The sequence below is a fragment of the Microtus ochrogaster genome, chromosome 22 (genome assembly GCF_000317375.1).
Source record: "Microtus ochrogaster isolate Prairie Vole_2 chromosome 22, MicOch1.0, whole genome shotgun sequence".
NCBI classification, from domain to species: Eukaryota; Metazoa; Chordata; class Mammalia; order Rodentia; family Cricetidae; genus Microtus; species Microtus ochrogaster.
Genome location: NC_022023.1, coordinates 1,079,581 through 1,097,872, shown reverse-complemented (window position 1 = coordinate 1,097,872; position 18,292 = coordinate 1,079,581). Strand labels below are relative to the sequence as shown.

General features: G+C 51.9%; 1 protein-coding gene across 2 annotated transcripts; it reads right to left on the bottom strand.

Moving 5' to 3' along the window:
* Positions 1 to 3,694: 3,694 nt before the first annotated feature.
* Serpinh1 (serpin family H member 1) lies at positions 3,695 to 11,033 on the bottom strand. Of its 2 annotated transcripts, none has more exons than XM_005357520.2 (5): positions 10,874 to 11,033; positions 6,791 to 7,443; positions 5,682 to 5,780; positions 5,351 to 5,583; positions 3,695 to 4,669 (listed from the first exon to the last, which is right to left on the bottom strand). In XM_005357520.2, exons 2-5 carry the CDS (start codon positions 7,407 to 7,409, stop codon positions 4,367 to 4,369), a joined length of 1,254 nt encoding a protein of 417 aa, XP_005357577.1. In that variant the 5' UTR covers positions 7,410 to 7,443; positions 10,874 to 11,033; the 3' UTR covers positions 3,695 to 4,366. The 2 variants fall into 2 exon arrangements, with proteins under 2 accessions (XP_005357577.1, XP_013205633.1); XM_013350179.2 differs by lacking the exon at positions 10,874 to 11,033 and adding an exon at positions 9,640 to 9,686.
* Between the last annotated feature and the right edge of the window lie 7,259 nt (positions 11,034 to 18,292).

Below are 18,292 nucleotides of genomic sequence, written 5' to 3'. Positions count from 1 at the left end.
CAGTGTCTTTCTCTGGCTCTGTGTGCTGGAGTGTGTAGCGTGTATGCTTGTGTGTGTGCATGCCATGCGCACCGGAGAGCAGGGCAGTCAGTCTGTGAAGTCAGAAACACCCATCTGTCAGCATGACCCAGGGGTGCATGGGTGCTGGGTGGTTTTCCCTGGACAGATGGACACGGGTACATATCCATTTGCCCCTCATGGGTCCCACACATCTAGTTTAGCAACCAGTGAGTTTACTGGGCTCACTAACAGAATTGTGGGTAAGGGGTTACCTGCAGGAAAAGCATGCCTGGCTCAAAGGGAGTTGCATCACTGATCAACTCAAGACTCATTAAGACTGTGTCCCTGGAGATCTTTGCATGACTTGCTGGATAATCTTCCAGCTCCTGAGATCCTTACTCATGTAGCTTTGAGGTAGGGCCTTGGGAGTCTTGTGTGTTTCAGGAGTCTCCTGCCTTTTAAATTCCATTCACCTTCTGCACATTGAAGCCTCCCTCCAGGAGATGTTCCGATCCCCAGGAAATAGCCATACATGGGTAAACAATGCTGGCTGACTGGGGGCGGGGGGGCATCATATAAGTGCCAAGGTACTGCAAGGACCTGAGCCTTGAAAGCTCACCAGAGGCCAATCCCAGCAGGCTGAGCTCTGGATGGGTCAGAGCTGAAGCCCACAGATGAAATAGAAGCAGGCCTTCAACTGAGCTGGGGAAGTTAGGGGTGACTCTTGTTGGTCACAGGATCAGTGGTAAAGCTCACTGATCATCTCGGAACTCTCTAATGAGACTCAACACTGCTGTTGCTCACTCTGTATCCTTGGCAACTGAATACGAGGTTTATAAATGTTGCATTAGCTGGGGACAGAAGTACAGGACCGTGGTCCCAACTGCTCAAGAGGTTGAAGGAGGAGGATAATTTGAACCTGGTGGGTAAAGTTCAGCCAGGTTACATAGTGGGGTCTTGTTGTGTAAACTGGGCTGGCCTTGAACTCGGGATCCTTCTGCCCCTGCCTTCCAAGTACTTGAATTACAGACATGTGTGAGCTACTGTGTCCATAAAATAGGTGTTTTGGGTTTTGTTTGTTTGTTTTGTTTTGTATTTTTTTGTTTATTGTTTCTTTTTGAAACAGGGTTTCTCTATGTAGCCCTGGTTGCCCTAGAACTCACTCTGTAGCCCAGGCTGACCTCATACTTAGAGATCCACCTGGCTCTGCCTCCCAAGTGCTGAGACTAAAGGTGTGCGCCACCACCTCCCAGTTTTTACTTTTAAATAAATTTAAATAATCCAAGTTCCTCGCCCAGTTACACATGCAGCGGTCTCTCCCCAAAGCGTGTGCTCTGTGGAGAAGCAGGGTCTCTGCTGTAAGGAATCTCAATCCATTTTCATTGTCGCTGTACAGGTCTAGGGGCTTATTTTTGTTTGTTTGCCTGTTTTGAGACAGGGTCCCCATAGCTTTGGGGAATCCTTCTGCCTCAGCTTCCTAAGTGCTGGGACTCCTGTGTCTTTTGCCATGCCTAGCAAAACAACTCTGGTCTTGTAATAATAAGATGTAAGGTGGGTTGAGGCTCAAGCTAACTCCTCGCTTCAAGAGTACAATGCGGAAAGGCACAGGCTCATATCTGGTGGGGATGAACCCTCAAGAAAGAGGGAATAAGGTTCTTTCTTTCCAGGTGACTAGGCTTATATCATGGTGGCAATAAAAGCCAATCATTGTATATAGCAAGTACCGTACCAACTATGGTGGCTGAGCAGTCTTCCCTGCTTTGATGCATCTGCAAGACCTGCCACTTACTAGGACCGGGGTATAACTGATGTGGTGGGCAGAATGCTGTCCTGATCCCTACCAATAAGTCATAACAGAAAGCCAGAGATTTAAGACAAGATGAGAAAGGTGCACTGTCAGCCCCGTCAAGAGGAAGAAAACTTCACCAGGAACTCCTTATAGAGAAAGAGAGGGAAATGGTCAACTAGCTTCACACCAAGTGACAACATACGTTCTCACGAACACACCGTATCTAGAACAGCCTGACTAAAGCCACCGTCAGAACAGGCTCACAGCAGAACCCAGAACCATGTCACCCATGTGGAAAATCACAGGAGCGAAGCCAATGTGACAGAAACCACTCCAAGGGCTGGTGGGTTGGCTCTCACCAGGTTAAAGGCTTGCAAAACCCGAGGACCTGAGCTGATCTCTGGAACCCACATAAGGGGAGGGAGCCAAAAGTTGTCCTCCGACCTCTGCACACGTGCACAAACACAAACACCCATCATACACATGCGCGCGCACACACACACACACACACACACCACACACCCATCATACATACACACACCCATTATACATGCGCGCGCACACACACACACACACATCATACACGCACACACACACACACACACACACACAAAACAACCCCCTGCATTGTTCAAGTCTGTCTGTGATTTTCCCCAAATCACTTTTCCTTCTGACTTATGCTGGGGAGAAGACTTGGGATGGGTTATTATTATTATCATCTTTCAGATAATCCTTTCCCCTCTAACACCTATTACATGGGCATGCCTGGAGGCTCCTGTGGGAATCAAATGGGAACTAGATGCAGCTGAGAACAGCTACCTACACAAGACTGGAGTGATCAGCATTTCATCATGATGGAGGATGGGGGAGAGGTGTAGACAGCTCATGGTTGCTGGGGAAGAGGGAGGGAGTCCTAGTCCTCGGTGGTGTTGCTAGGCAACACAGAACCACTGGACCATCTTATATCAGGCAATGTGCTGAGCACTGTGCTAGACATACAGTACAGTGTCCCAATGCTTCAGAAATAAGAAAATGTGGCAGAGAAGCTGGCGTAGGCATGGGACTGGCTGTGTTGCATGGCCTCTCAAGAGCAGCTGACACCCACTACAAAGGCTTCGTTGGAATGTAGTGAGCCCTGAACGCACAGGCTGGTCACTAACCCCAAGTGTCCATTTCCAGATGAAGACCCTTGAGAGTGGACATCTAACGGATTGAGTTCAAAGGACAGGTCAGGTCTGGGTTTCTAAACAGTTTTGTTTAAACTCAGTGGGGTGGTGCTGAGAAAGGGGCATCCCTCTACAGCTCCACCTCCACCTGGCTGACTTGTCTGGCCAAGGTAAGGGACCACTGGTGGCCCAAACCCCTCCAGGGGGACTTGGCAGTAGAGGGAACACAGAGAGAGGCGTGAGCTGCGCAAGGTCATAGCCAGCAGAGGCGGAGCTCAGTGCCAGTCTCCTCTGCCTCTCTGTACTCCTGTCTCCATCCTGAGGCATCCTAAGGACCACAGGAGGCAGACATGAGGACGGGGGCTGTGGGTTCCTCCTTGGTCACAAACCCGGTATGTGAGGTATGTCTGGAAGGAGGATTTTCACTAGCCTCCCCTGTACAGCTTAGACCAAGCAGTAAGCCTATTAATTCCTCATGTGCCCGTTTGCCCTCTGTGGCCCCTAGGTTGAGACCAGAGGGCTGACAAGCAAGATCCCTCAACATGCAGGACCAGGGTGCCCGGGTTCACTTCTCCAGGGTTTCAGAAGAGAATATAGCCCCTAGTCAGCAGTGACCATAGGCCACTGTTCAGTCATCAGCCAGCGTTCCGGAGCTAGGTATGGCCTACTTAATGCACAGACTGTCTCTTGGGGAAAAAAATGATATGGGAACCTTCTTTCATCTACGTCCACGCTCCCGTAACATTTTATTGGAAAAGTTTTATTCAAAAAAAAAAATTGTACAAATTAGGTTTTCATTTTGAAAGCAACACAGGCTCATGTGCTCCCCTACCCTCCCCATCTTTGAAAAACCAAAAAGGGAGAAAAACAATGCCCGGTGTAGCGGCCCTAGAGCCGGGTTTGTCAGGGAGTCCCTCCTAGGCTTTGTCTCCCAACTCCCATCACTGGGCAAGGATCATTTTACGGGTGGCCAGTCCTGGGGTTGCAGCACCTAGTTCTGTGGTTAAGGGGAGTGGGAGATGAGCGAGAGAACTGGGGAGGGCTGAGGGGATGGTGAGAAAGAGGGCTGCCCTGCCCCCAACTCGATTGTCTCACAGATAAGAAAGGGACTCCGCCATAAATACGAACACTGATTGACTGAGGCAGATTGGACCTAGAACTTGGAGAGCAGGGAAGGATGGCTGAGACACCCTTGAATTTGGCATCAGAGTATCTGGGCCCCATATTCCAGTGGAGTGGATTCTAGCCTGAAATGTCTATTCAGACAGACGGGAATTCTGATCTGCATTGCCAACCCCACCCCCGGCCCATGGACTATTCAAGGTTGGCGCCCCCCCTCCCCCCACAATAGCACCCATGTGTCTCAGGAACTGTTGGCAACTTCCTGCCACGCCATGACCACTCCGGGACTCTACAACTCATCTCTCATCTTGTCTCCCTTGGGCCGGACCAGGCGCCCGATGAACAGCAAGGAGCCGCTCTGATTATCTCGCACCAGGAAGATGAAGGGGTGGTCGGCATAGAACAGCTTAGGGCTGCGCAGCTCCTCGCGCCCGTAAATGTCTTGGTCAAAGGGGTTGCCCTCTGTGTCCCACTCGAAGGCAGTGGCATGGAACACGCTGGCCAGGTACAGGTCCTTCTTGCCGGACATGCGAGACAAGTCTGCCTTGTTCTTGTCGATGGCCTCCGTCAGGCCCAGTCCAGCCAGATGTTTCTATGGGAGCGGTTGCTAAATGAGGTCAAGTACGCCAGGCTCTTATACCCGCATCCTCCATCCCCACCACCCCGGAGGCTTCTCCAAAAGGAGACAGTCAACCCCTAGCCACCTTGCTCCAGGCATGGTGGTAGAGGCTTCGAACCACGGTTCCCTTCGCTACCCTGTATACCACCAGGATCTGTACCCTCCTTTCCCCTCATTAGCTTTGTTGACTTGACACAGTCTAGAGTTATCTGCAATGAAAGCCTTCGAAGAGGAATTGCCTAAGACAGAACTGGCCTATACGCACGTCTGTGTGGAATTCTCTTAAGAGGGTTCAGCCCGTTATGGGCTGCAGCTGCCGAGGGACAATACCCAGCAGCTGTTCAAACTGTTTTCAGTACTACCTGCCAGGGTCGGGTGCTATCCTGGACACACTCCAGAGAGGAAGAGATTGTTTATGTTGGGGTCTAATCGAGAGAAAATAATTTAGGGTCCCGGATAGCACCGGACCCTGACATAATGGTGCCCAGACGTGGGGCTCATCAGCGAACCCCGACAACTACCCACACCATCCTCCCAAAGGCAGAGCCTACTTCTCAGTATTAGCAGAGCCCAGCACTACATGGATGCCCCGTGGATGCAGGATGGACCTGCTGAGCAACTGGGTGAAGCCTGCCCTAGCCCTCCGGTTCTCACCTGCAGGTCATGGGTCACTTCCACCACTCCCTTGGGCAGCGAGATGGCGACAGCCTTCTTCTGCATCTTCCCCATCCAGGCCTTCAGCTGCTCTTTGGTCAGCAGCTTCTCCAAGCGCTCGAGGGGCTCCACGTGGTGGGGCATGAGGATGATAAGGCTGGAGAGCTTGTGGGCCAGGGGCATCTCCAAGATCTGTAGCTTCTCCTTCTCGTCATCGTAGTAGTTGTAGAGACCTGTGTGAAAAGCAGAGGAAGGGAGGTGAGGGGCACACCAGGCTCTGGGCACTCTGATAACCCACCCACCCCTTGACTCTCGGTCTGACTATGCCTACCTGTCCGGTGCATCATGGTAACACCCACGGTATAGGAGCGAGTCACCATGAAGCCACGGTTGTCCACCATCTTGTGATGAAATTTCTCATCCCAGTGTGCTATGGCAGAGAAACAGAAAGAGGTGTCAGTGAGCTGTGTTCCCCAGACACAATCAGTTCACAGCCATCCCGACTGGGCACCCTAGACTCCATCCATGCCACACGCTCTTTGTTACACGTATGGCAAGTCCTCAGTCCACGGAGCACGTGTTCCTTGTCTGAGCATGCAGGTCTCTCTGATTACACTGCCAAGAAGCTCGTGTCCCCACGTTTGGGTGGCATCTGTCAATGTCTGGGGAACTTGCTGAGGGAGGCTTTCCTCCCTATTGGGTAACTGAGGCTGGGTCTGTACCTTGGTCAGGAATGAGCAAAGGCCACCCTTAATTCTTCTCCACAAGTTCAAGGCTAGACACATACACATTCAAATAGTAAATTAGTTTTAAAAAGTTCCTTCTCTTTAAGTTTTGCATGGTCAGAAAGATGGCCAAAAGCATATGTGTGACAGCGGTCCAGTCCCAACCAGACCTACATCCCAGTCCAGACAGACTGATGACAATTAACTCCTCACCTAGTATGGCCTATTTGTAAACCAGGGGTCACCTTCACCTGCCAGCAAGCTCTTAGGTCAGTCAGTCTCCCCACATCTGGATACTTACACAAAACCACAAACCCCAGATCTAACCTTCAGTCGATTCAGATGCACTTGGTACCTGTCTTTTTCCGCCTAGCTGGGCCTCGGTCTCCTTAACTGTGAGATAGGGCTAACCCTGCACTCATGGGTCCTTAATTCATTTGGTTGAAGCAGAACTGATTACTGACTCAAAAAGGTTCCAACTAACACAAGAACCCTAAGGTGGTGAAGTATAGTCCTATCTTAGAGACTCCTGCTGGGCTCCCACACTGGATCTAGTTCCTCGCACGTGAAAAGGGTTTAGCAATAAGCCTTGCCTCTGACAGTTGTAGTTATCACGTTCAGACGAGAAGCCATGAAGGATTTAGTATTAGGAAAAGCAAGCTCGCGAGACTGGGAAAGGGTCCCGCCTCTCCTTCAACCCCATCCCGAGACTCACGCTTAAAGAACATGGCATTAACGAGCAGCGCCCCGTCCGTGCGCTCTACGTCCTTGGTGACCTCGGGCAGCTTGCCGTCGGTGGTCTGCGAAGCCCACTCGTTGATGGACTGCAGGGCGCTGCGCTTGTCCCGGAAGTTGATCTTGGAGTGCTGGCAGTTGTAGTGCTGCTTGCTGCTGTGCACAAAGTCGTCCACGAAGTTCACGGAGCTGGGCCCGTACAGGCGGCTGCCCAGCTTCCAGGTCACGTTGCGCGCGGTGGAGTTACTGAGGGAGCGTAGCAGCTCACCCAGCCCCGAGTGCACCTCCTCATCCCGCAGCTTCTCCGCGCTCAGCACCGCCTTGGCCTGTGACGCCGTGGTGGCTTTACCGCCCAGGGACACCAGACCCAGGGATGAGGCCACCACCAAGGGGGACAGGAGGATGTTCTCCACCGCCTGGTCTTTGGCCATGGCCTGATACAGGCTGAAGGCCAGACCTGTGCTGCGCTCTGCCAGGGTGGTCGCCTTGGAACTCAGCTTTTCGGCAGTACCAGGGGCTGCCGCCTCGACAGGCTTCTTCACCTCGGCTGCCAGCGCCACAGCCAAGAGGCAGAGGGTGGCCAGAAGGAGAGAGCGCATGGTTGGGAGGTGAGCCGTGTGCACCACAGAGGACCTGAGAGGGGTACAGAGAGAGAACCACCCTGAACTTCACGCCTTTCTCCCTAGCCTACTCACCAAGTCACCAAGGGGACAGACAGGGGCAAGAGAACTCAGCTCTGTAGCCCAGACATGACTCGGGCCACACATTTTGACCTCCTTACCTAGAACAAAGTTTCTGACACATTACCAGGCCACCCGCTGGTATCTTCCACGGGATATTCAATACTTATACTTATTTAGAAGTTAATTATGAATCTAGAGCTGCCCTGGAGTAGGCTGTAGCCACCAGAGCTGGAAACCTAGCCTACATATCTGGTTCCCTACAACATCCCAAGGCTTAGCATTTGGCAGAGGTTGTTTCTAAGTGGCAGGGCCACTTGGCCAGAATGGCTTCTCTCAGGGCCTCTGTCAGTTGGGAGAAGGCAGCAGCTGGGCTGGGGGTCTGTAGGAAGCCCACATGTCTGAGCAGGGGATACCACGTGAGATGCCGCTGAGGGCCTGGTCCTCTCTGTGCCTTGCATTCTGCCCTGGGACATTAATAAGTCACTGCCCGGTTCACTCATTAAATGGGGGAACCCAGAGGCCTCACTTGCAGCCGCTAGAGTGACCTTGATTGTGTATATGCACATGTTACCACCCAGCCTCAGACTCTTTTCCAAGTCCCGAGCAGGATCTCCAGGTACCCAAACCTCCCTCTTGGCGGGGACGTGGCCTGTACATCAGGGCCCACACAGCCCCTGAACCAGATGGGAAATCCCACGACAAATGCTCTTGGGACCAGGTCTTTAGACTCGACAGGGGTTTCCTAAGATCACAGCAAGGGCAAGATCCTGAGGAAGGGGAGGAGTCACTGCTCAGCAGAGCTCCGACCGTTTCCCTCCTTCCTTCAGAAAGCCACAGCCAGACCTTCCATCCTGCCCTCCCGTGGGACAGCCATGGCCACATCACCATCTGTCCTAGAACCTCAAAGATGCCTTCACGTCCTCTTCCCAAACTCCAGCAGTAGCAAGAGTCCCCGAGACAAGCCCCATAGATGAAGGTCTGTATTCCCACGTCCCCCTCCGCCCATCACTCCCTCTCTACCTCATGCAGCAGTTCAGGCGAGTAGAACACGAGGGAAAAAAAAAAAAAAAAAAAGATCAGAAAGAACCCGGGTGGAGGATGAGGGGCCCTGCTCTGGAAGACCCTTGAGAGCCCAGCCAGACTGAAAAAGTATGGGATTTCTGAGATGACATGACTGCTGGCCAGTCTAGTACCCCACCTCCTCAGCTGCTTCCCTTCTAGGGACCTCGAAGGAACAACGTAAAGGAACAGTGGGGGAAGAGGGAATGGAGGGCCACAGCCTCAGAGCTGCCTGGGGGAGGATGTGAGCCCTCACTCTTAAGAGAGGTGGGGTCCTCATGTCCAGACCATGCTCCTCCCTCATGGGACCTCGAAGACAGGATGACTTGTACATTGTACACTCAAAGATACTTGTGAGGGTAAAATGAAGCATTATGGATTCTATCCTAGCCACAGACATGTGGCCAACCTACTGAAAGAACCACTAATCCAGCAGAGACCACCAGCCTGCCTAAGGAATGGGAAGAGAAGCCTAGCCCTGCCACGTGGCAGCCACCATCTTGACAGCCCCCACGCCCAGCCAACCAGGACCTGGGAGGGGCTTCTCCAGAAAGCTCCAAATGACTAGTTTGGGTTTCCTCAGGCAGCCGCGAGGCTCCTGGTGTTGACGTGGCAGGCAGAAGTTGCCTTATCTCTACAGGCCAGCAGAGCAGAAGAAACCTAGAAGCCTGGCTTGGGAATTAGGGGTGCTGAGGAACTGCCTGAAGAATCCAGGGGTCTCCCAGGTTTTATAGTTTCACATCTGCACTTCCAAAGTCTGAGGGAAAAGGCAGGGCTGGGGAGAAGGGCCACCATGCTAAACCCAGCATTAGGAATGAAAGTGGGCAAGTCTCTGCAAGCAAGCCAGCTCCCACAGCCCAGCCCTTCTGCCACAGCTAAATGCCAGCCCTCCGGCCAAGGTTAGACAATTTATAGTCCCATAGAAAAAAACAAAAAAAGAAACAAAACAAAACCAAGATACTAGAAGGCCAAAGGCTATACCAACCACTGGCCCTGGGAGCCTGGGATGGGGGAGAAGGGGAGCAGATGCCAGGAGGCAGGACACGAACACCGGGGGTTTCTCAGATACTTGAAGGGTCTAAAGTACCTTGAAACTGCCTCAGAGGGAGATCACTGCCTGCCTTTTTCATTCTGAAAGAAAACAGAAGAGTAAAGAGATGGGACCCCGCAGAGAACTTGGGGAGCAGAGGCCCGTCGGGCCCAGCCCCCAAAGGCTACGAGGAGTAAGGAGGAGGATACTGTTGAGGTGGATTCTGCACAGGGAGAAAGCAGGGTCCAACTGGGGCCTCCACAGCCCAAGTAGTTCAGGATTTCTAGTGAGGGGCTCTGCCCTCGGCAAAGCTTTCCCGCCAACCACTGTGGCACTGTTACTCAGCAACCCACTACCAAAAAAAATCTCTGCAGGGAATCCCGGGACAGAGACAAAGGACCAGACGGGAATGGGGGATGGGTACAGGAACTCTCTGAGCAGAAGGGTGTGGCCTCGGCTCGACTTCCAGGCAGTCAAAGCCCCCAGTTTTTCCACGGTCCTCCATCCTGGCCCTGGGGCCCAGAGGGCCCAGCAGGAAACTTGGGAAGTGGAGAGCTAGGCCTTTAGACCAAACCGGGAAGGCTTTCTTCCTCTCGTCTGAGGCTGGATACCTTGGGCCTCAGAGGAAGTCCTCACCCTGCAGGAACTAGATGGCTGGACAGACGACCAGAGTGACTCAAATCACCCGGGGGCCTGGTGGACCCTGATGACTCCCCTTTCGGGTGGGGTGAAAATGGTCAAGTCCAGCCATCAGTCACCTTCTGGGATGCGACTTGAAAAGTGACGGCTCCCAAAGCATGGGGTCCCTAACAGCTAGGGACTCCCACTCACGATCAAGAGAAACCGAAGCTATGGCATCTCTCGTGCTAGGGGCAGAGACTCCCTACACAGTCTGTGTGTGTACGTGTGGCGGGGAGGGCGGGGGGAATGCTGGGATCGACAACTGCGGGTCCCTGGGCCTTCACCCCAGAGTAAGAAAGCTGGTCCTTCCCCGTGGACGACGGGAGAATCAGGTCTCCCCCACTTTCCCTGTTGTGCAGAAGGTCATCTCTGTTCAGTCCCTGCCACCACCTTTACCCTCCCCTGAGCTGCTGGGACTCCTCCATACTTCCTCCGCTCGGTCCGTATCCCAGACTACAGCTCCAGGGACCGCGATGTTCAACCTGGCCCCAAGCAAGACTGCTCTACGTCCGATTTGACACTGCCCTCCAGTGCCAGGACCCCAGCCCCTCCGGGAGCGATCTGATCCGATCCCCCTCGGTCAAATCGCCCGGCCGCCCCCGCCCCTCACCTGGGCCGGGCTGCTCCGGGACCGACGGGACACCGGCTCTCAGACAGGCTCTACTCAACTCACTGCCCCGGGGCCGGGATCTATATATGGTTGTCCCCACCCCCTCTTGCCTGTCCTAAGAAACTTCTGGAAAGTTGGAAACGCTTCCGGAGAGCTCCGTGGCTCCCAGAAGGAGAAAAAAAAATGCCAAAGACCTCCCCCAAACCGCCCCGGCTCCCGCCCCTGTGCCTGCGGGCCGCTCTCCCAGCCCCTGGGTCCTACTGCCCCCTCGTCCGGCTGAGTTGGGGGCGTTGCTCCTTAGAGCCTGGACATCCCTGGACTCCAGCTCCAAAGTTCTGCTCCCCAGGGACCGGAGTCCGCTTCTCAGGTTGTCCACACAAGCGTACTCTGGTCACACATTGCTCTGCTCTGCCCCAGCAGATCGATTGCTCGCTATTACCAGGTTTTAATCAGACACCCCTTAGTTGGGGGTGGGAGGGGTGGGGGGGGTCTCCTTTGCTTTAGGAGAGAGAGTGAGAGGCAGGGGTCAGTACCCTTCTCCAATCCTGGGTTCAACCTTAAAAGCTCCCTGGGAAGGAGAAGCCGTGAGGGTTGCAGCTGGACCCACATCCTGGAAGCCACGTGTTGAAGTGATTTCAGAGACAAACGCTAAGCGGTCCCCCCCCCCTGGAAATGAAGAGGTCCCCAGAAATGAAGAGGGGTGTGTGTGTGTGTTAAGTTCAATGTTGTATGACCTTCTTTTTCTGGGCTAGTACCCTTGATTGAAACATGATGTTCTCATAACTACCCCTTTCTCCATCTCGCATTGGCCATCCCTACCCCCCCCTCCCCGTGCTTCCCTTCCCTCTTCAGGGCTCAGGGACTCACAGTTATCTCTCCCATCCTCCCCCACCCCACCCTCCGACGCGGATAGCCTTCTGAGCTCTGAGTTAACCCATAGCGTTCTTTTCTCTTTTTATTCATTTTACCTGCCAAGCACAGTTCCCCTCCCTTTCCTCCTCCCGCTCCCCAGCCCCCACCCCCATCCCCATAGCTTTCTTTACTATTCTTGGTATTGTGAACAAAACCGCACACTGGGCAAAGCCCCCCCCCCCCCCCCCCCTCAGGGACTTCCTTTCCGAGGGGTGTGTGCAGTTAGAGAATCCCGCAGGTGAGGCGGGACGTTTTAGGATTCCCCCAGTCTTCTGATAGTGGCATAATAGACAATTGACCGTGTGCAGGGGTAGAAGGGGGAGGAGATAGGGAGGCCTTTTTCTTTTTCTTTTCAATGCTTTGGGAATCAAACCCAGGGCCTCAAGAAAGGTAGGAAAGGGTTCTGCCACTGAACCACAGGAAGCCCTGAATTAACTCTCTCTCATTCATTCAAACAGCCCACTCTTTCTTCTCCCAGAGTTCTGACTAGAGCCAGCACCCCAATAGATGATTTCTCTGGAGTCTTGGCATCAAACAATTACAGGGAACAGTGGGGGAGGGTTTGGGCACCCCACCCAGCTGCCCCACAGAGGTCTGGCTATCGCTGCCCGGCCTTTTGCTCTAAGGACTGAGGCAAATATTAGATCCCAATAGGTTTAGGCCTGATTCAAAGAATCAGAGAGTAAGTGAATTCTCGAGTGACCACCACAGATGATAGATAATCTTACACCAAAGCCCCAGAAAGTCTCCGAACCTAGTGGAGGAATCTTAGCCTGTTAGAATCTCAGTCAAAGGATCTTAGAAGGAAAATACCAAAAAGTCTTGGTGCCAGGCCTGGTGTCATAGCCTGAAGTCCCAGGACTCTGGAGGCAGAGGGCAGAAGGGTGGTGAACTCCATTGAAAGCTTAGGACTTACTTCTGTCAACCTATAATCTCCCAAAAGTACCCCAAAGGCAACCACCTGCCTCCCTCCCTCTAAGCGCAGGGTATTGGTCCCAGGCAGCCCACGATTGTTTTGTAGAACAGATCTGATCTTGAGTAAACTTTCCGGGCACAGGGTGGTGTCCCTCTCTTCAGTGGTGGCTGTCCGATTCTCCTTTGCTTCCTCCTGCATCCGTGGCATGCTGCTCATGAGGATAAATCTTTGCAATGTAAGGATGCCACCTTAGTCCTAGGCCAGACCCCTCTCTCTTATCATCATCCTCATATTGGCTCTTTGGGGTCTCTTGGAAGTCACTTGGTAGGCTGTGAACCAAGGCAGCCATGAAAGCTCACTAAAGCTGGTGGAGCGTAGTGGAAGCTTGCTGGGTTCCCAGCAGGTCCAATGGTAAAAATCCCACACAGCCCCACCCCACCCCCCTTTTCTCTGCCCTTCTATCTCTCATTACCCAGGCCTCACTAGCACAGGAATGGAAGCTGAGAGGACCATGGCTTTCCCAATTGAGAGAGGGTAAATTGAGACTTGCCATGTTAGACAAATCCAGAACCCTAGTAGGAGCAGAGGAGAAGTAGAGATGAAATCCCCCCATTTGTAAGCAGTGAAGCTGACACCCTAGAGTAGGGTGTGGGGCTGGGACGCTCCTGCAGCTTCACAGACCCCTTGTGTAGCTCTGCTGGTCAGAAGTCTCCTCTATGCCTGTCAGCCTGCAGTGCCTGCCTTAGCATCCGTGTTATCACCCAGAGATTGTAAGTGAATGTCACTGGGGACTTTGGAAGGGTGGGAGAGGCCTCACCCTTCTCCCCCAGCACCCCTAGGGTCTGGCATTGAAAAAGGTACTGGGTGAAAACCGTAACCATGCCCTCGAGGGACACGTGGGAAGCGGCTAACTCAATCTCCTTAGGAAAGAAAGACCATGGCTCCTTTAAATTTCCAACATCAGCAAAAAATGTCAAGAGTCTTTGCCACATTATTCTTAGCTTTGAGCCCAGCCCAGATGCTGAAGGCCCTTCCCCCACACTCCAGGCAGCCTGCCCTGAAAAAAAAAAAAAGCCTCTTTCTGAAGTGAGTGGGAGGAGACTCTTGTCTGGATTCCTCCCTGGCCTGCAGCTCTGCCCCTGCCACTCAGCCCTGACCTGCGTGTAGGGACCCAGCTTGATGTTCTCAAGATCTAGGAGCAAGGCAGCTGGAAGCCGAACACCTTCCAGTCCAAATATGCCCACACTTGCCCGAGAGGAAAACCGTCGCAGAGAAGGTCACACAGCACACCTGAACTGGAGATTGTACCCTGAGCCCTCTTCCTCTATACCACCCAACACCCTTTGTCTGACCTCCCTTAAGCTGGGCGCAGTATGGCCAGGGGTTGTAGAAAGAGCTTCCTTTGGCCCCTGTGACTAGATGCAGTCTTCACATCTATGACCCGCGGACTCCTAGGACAGAAGCTAGCCTGTCATTTGAGTGTCCACATTGCTCACAGCTTCCATCCTATCTGATCCTTCCAGAAAGTGAAAATGTTCCCATCTTAAGGCAGCCTGGGAGAAGTGGGTGGGGGAGTGGCCAGCACCGTCAAGGCTCAGGACGGGGCAGGAAGGAACTGAGCAGAAGGATTGATCAGTAGCTGTGCTTTTGTCCCAGATCCTGGGACAGTCCCCTCGGGCTATTTTAACCTAGAAGAGGAAGTGCAATTCCCTCCTTTCACCTGAAGAAAGGTTTGACAACCAGTCCTAACTGCCCTCTCCATGGAGCTGAGGGCCCAAAGTCTGTCACTTTGCGACAGTTGTCCAGAGGCCAAGTGAGCTCTCAGCCCAGGCATGAGTCAGGAATTCTGCAATGTCTGCCTCCCACAAGAATGCCCTTTCCTCTAAGGGGGCTGTGCTGCTGGCTGCTACCAGGGAGAGAGAAGTGCAGAACCAATGAGGACCAGGAAACTCCCTGCCCCTCCTCCAAGAGCAGGCTCCATTCCCAGCCATCTACAGCTACTCTAGATCTCTAGTGTCCTCATCCACACCACTGGCCCAATACCCAGGGACCCAAGCCCACTGAGTGCCACAGAGACATGTGTTTCCACGTGGCTGTACAATGCACACAAAGCAGACCCTTCACGACATCAGTGTGCATACAGGTGTTTAACTGTCTGGAAACCAAATGTACTACGTGAAATATACATGCGTGTGCTTGATGTTGGCGGGCACACAGACAGGCACCCTGCCGCCTTCCAGGTTCCTCTGTCTCCTTCTGGCCTGCAGTCAGGCCTGCAGGACTCCTAAGATTGGACATAGTAATTATTCTCTTCCTTCCTCACCTTTCTCACAGGTGGCGTGATGCCTGGAATTAGAGTGAGGACTAGGTTGACCACAGAATTGTCCTCCTTATCATAGCATCGCTGAGACACAGAAATGAGCTGTGGCCTGTACCCACCCCACTCTCCAGCTCTGCTGTTACCAAATGCAAGGGCCCTGGAAGCTCATCCTGGCTCTGCCACTGTTTGACGAGGTGCCCATGACCTTGTCTCCCTCACAAACCACACGGTTATCTCAAAAAGGTCCAGGTCCAGTTTCCCGGTTCACACTCTGCTCACTCCTCACAGGCTGTCACCCCGATGTCCCCTGAGGAAATGCTCCTGCTAGCTTTTGAATGTTCCCAAAAGTTTCACATGCCTTGTGAGTGCACGCACGCTCAATCACACACACACACACACACACACACACACAAACTGCTTTGTGAGTGCATACTAATACATACACATGTACACATACACATGCACACACACATGCACAGCTAGTCAAGCACAAACACACCACACACACACACACACACACACACACACACACACACACACACACACCCCTAACCAAGGTTAGAGCTAGAATGGGAACTCCCCTTGGAGGCAGAGAAGCCCAGCCTAGCCAAGAGGTCAGGAAGTCTGTGTCAGAATCTGCTTCTCCCCACCCCCCCATCCCCACAGAGAGATTATCCATTGACCTTGGAGATCCTCCATCCCAGCGGTTCTCAGCTTGTGGGTCTTGACACTTTTAGGGGATTGAACCACCCTTTCACAGGGTCACAAATCAGATGTCCTGCATATCAGACATTTACACTATGATTCATAACAGTTGCAAAGTCATAAAGTAGCAACGAAAATAATTTGATGGTTGGGGTTACCACTGGTGTGGGAGAATTGTTTGTATTCTGTCAATCATGTTTTAAATAAATGCTGACTGGCCAGGCAGGAAGTATAGGTGGGTCAACCAGACAGGAAGTAGAGGTGGAGCGATGAGAACAGGAGAATTCTGGGAAGGAGGAAGCCCATTCCTCCCAGTCCTGCCCAGACCACTGAAGAAGCAGGATGTGACCTGCCTTGCTGAAAAAGGTACTGAGCCATGTGGCTAACATAGATAAGAACAATGGGTTAATATAAGCTACAAGAGCTAATAAGTAGCCTGAGCTAATGGGCCAATCAGTTTATAACTTATGGAGACTTTTCTTTGAGGTTTACCAGCTATGGGAACTAGGCAGGACAGAAACCCCAACTAGCAGGCCCTCGTGTTACACACCATGACATGAGGAAGGTTGAGAGTAGCTGCTCTAACTTCTGCAGCCCAGCCCTACCTCCTCAACTGTGGTCTTCCTTGGATGTGTTTTAAAAGAGAAAGAAGCTTGAACACACTCCTGGAGGAAAAACCAGAGCGAGGCATAGCTCTCACGTACCAAGGCCCTTGATTTAATCCTCAGCGAAGGAAGAAAAGGAGAGACAGAAATGAAGAAAAGACCAAAGAAAAGAAGATTTTGCTGGAGAGAGAGACAGCATTTATGCCACACACAAGTGGTGCACGCCTGATGGCCTCCCAGAACTCAGGAGGCAGAGACAGGCGGATCTCTGCAAGTTCAAGTCCAGCCTGGTCTGCAGAGCAAGTTTCAGGGCAGCTAAAGTCACACAGAGAAACCCTGTCTTGAAAAACAAAAACAAAGAAACAAATAAAAACAGCAACTTTAGTGAATCCTTCCTTGCAATAGCACAGATGGGGTGGGAACATCCTGAAAGGGATTGAATGTAAGAGTAGACCAAGAAAATACAGTACCGGGCTCTCCCTTGGTCCTGCATGGGGGCCATCCCTGGAAGGTCACTGAAAAGATTGACCTGAAGGCTGCGACCATTGCTGCAGAGAACTGGATGGGAGGGAGGAGTGGAAAGGCTTGTCTCTCCCTGGTTGTGAATTTGGGGACTTATGTGAGCGCTCCGCCTATCCACACACATTGAACGTGGACAGTGACTTGTGTTCCTTGGGAAAAGGCTCCTGTGAAAGGAACCGATCTCGTGGAAATGGTTTTTAGATATATGCAAATGTGTCTGGGACTTGTTTATTTTTAATGTCCACCTAAGGCTTTTTTTGTAGTGGATAAAAATTGGAAACAGATGGGCACAGTGTGCTCATTTTGGAACCCAGAAGTCAGGAGAAAGAGGCGGGCAGATATCTGTGAGTTCAAGGTCAGACCCACCTACAGACTGTGTTTCAGGACAACTAGAGAGACCCTGTCTCAAACAAACAAACAGATGAAGACCAAGTCAATGAGGAATAGAGCATTGGCAATGTCAGAACCAGAGAGAGCTCTTCCAACCCCAGGCTAAGAAAGACAGCTTGCTGGATTGGTTAAAAAAAAAAAAAATAAAGCCATTTATAAAGCAGTCTGCTTGTGAGCATTCCATGTCCCGAGGTAATTATCTGGAAGATGCGTTCATGCGTCACAAAAAAAACCCCAGCTTCAGCAATTGTGTGATTTCCAGTGGATTTTGAAAGCGTTTCTGCTAGGTAAAGGTCTGAGTACATTTACTTTTTTTTTTTTTTTAAAGATTTATTTATTTATTATGTACACAGTGTTCAGCCTCCAAGTATGCCCGCACGCCAGAAGAGGGCACCAGATCTCATTACAGAGATGATCTCATTACAGACGGTTGTGAGCCACCATGTGGTTGCTGGGAATTGAACTCAGGACCTCTGGATGAGCAGTCGGTGCTCTTAACCTCTGAGCCATCTCTCCAGCCCAAGTACATTTACTTTTATCTAATGTGTTTGTTTTAAGAGAGGGTCTCCCTATGTAGCCCAGGCTGGTCTGGAACTCATTACATAGACCAGGCTGGCCTAAAACTTAGATATCTGCCTGCCCCCATCTCCTAAGTGCTGGGATTAAAGCTGTGTGCCACCCCACCCAGCCTTGTGAGTTTGTTTTCCCTTTAATGAGTGCACATCGTAAGTAATTAGTGAAATATACATGCATACATATGTATATGCATGGATGTGTATAGTATTCACAAAGAAAGTCTCAAAAGATATATTCTTAAGGGGGTTAGCACTGTCTCTGGAGTGCTATCTCCTTTTTCCTTTCTCTGCTCTGGATTTTTTTTTTCTCAACAGTATGTACTTTATGATCAAAACATCAATAAAGCAAATAAAAATAAAACACTAACAGGAAGCCAAGCTTTGGCTTAAAGAGGTGCGGGAGGGTGTGTGTGGCAGGGGTAGTATTGGGGAAGCTTCTGGCCTTTGGAGACCCCTACAATGGAACCACTTCGC

Coding starts and splice junctions, on each gene's coding strand:
- Serpinh1 (XM_005357520.2), bottom strand. CDS start 7,409: ATGCGCTCTCTCCTTCTGGCCACCCTCTGCCTCTTGGCTGTGGCGCTG. Junction 5,584..5,681: donor TACCATGATGCACCGGACAG/GTAGGCATAGTC, acceptor CTTTTCACACAG/GTCTCTACAACTACTACGAT. Junction 4,670..5,350: donor AAGTGACCCATGACCTGCAG/GTGAGAACCGGA, acceptor CCGCTCCCATAG/AAACATCTGGCTGGACTGGG.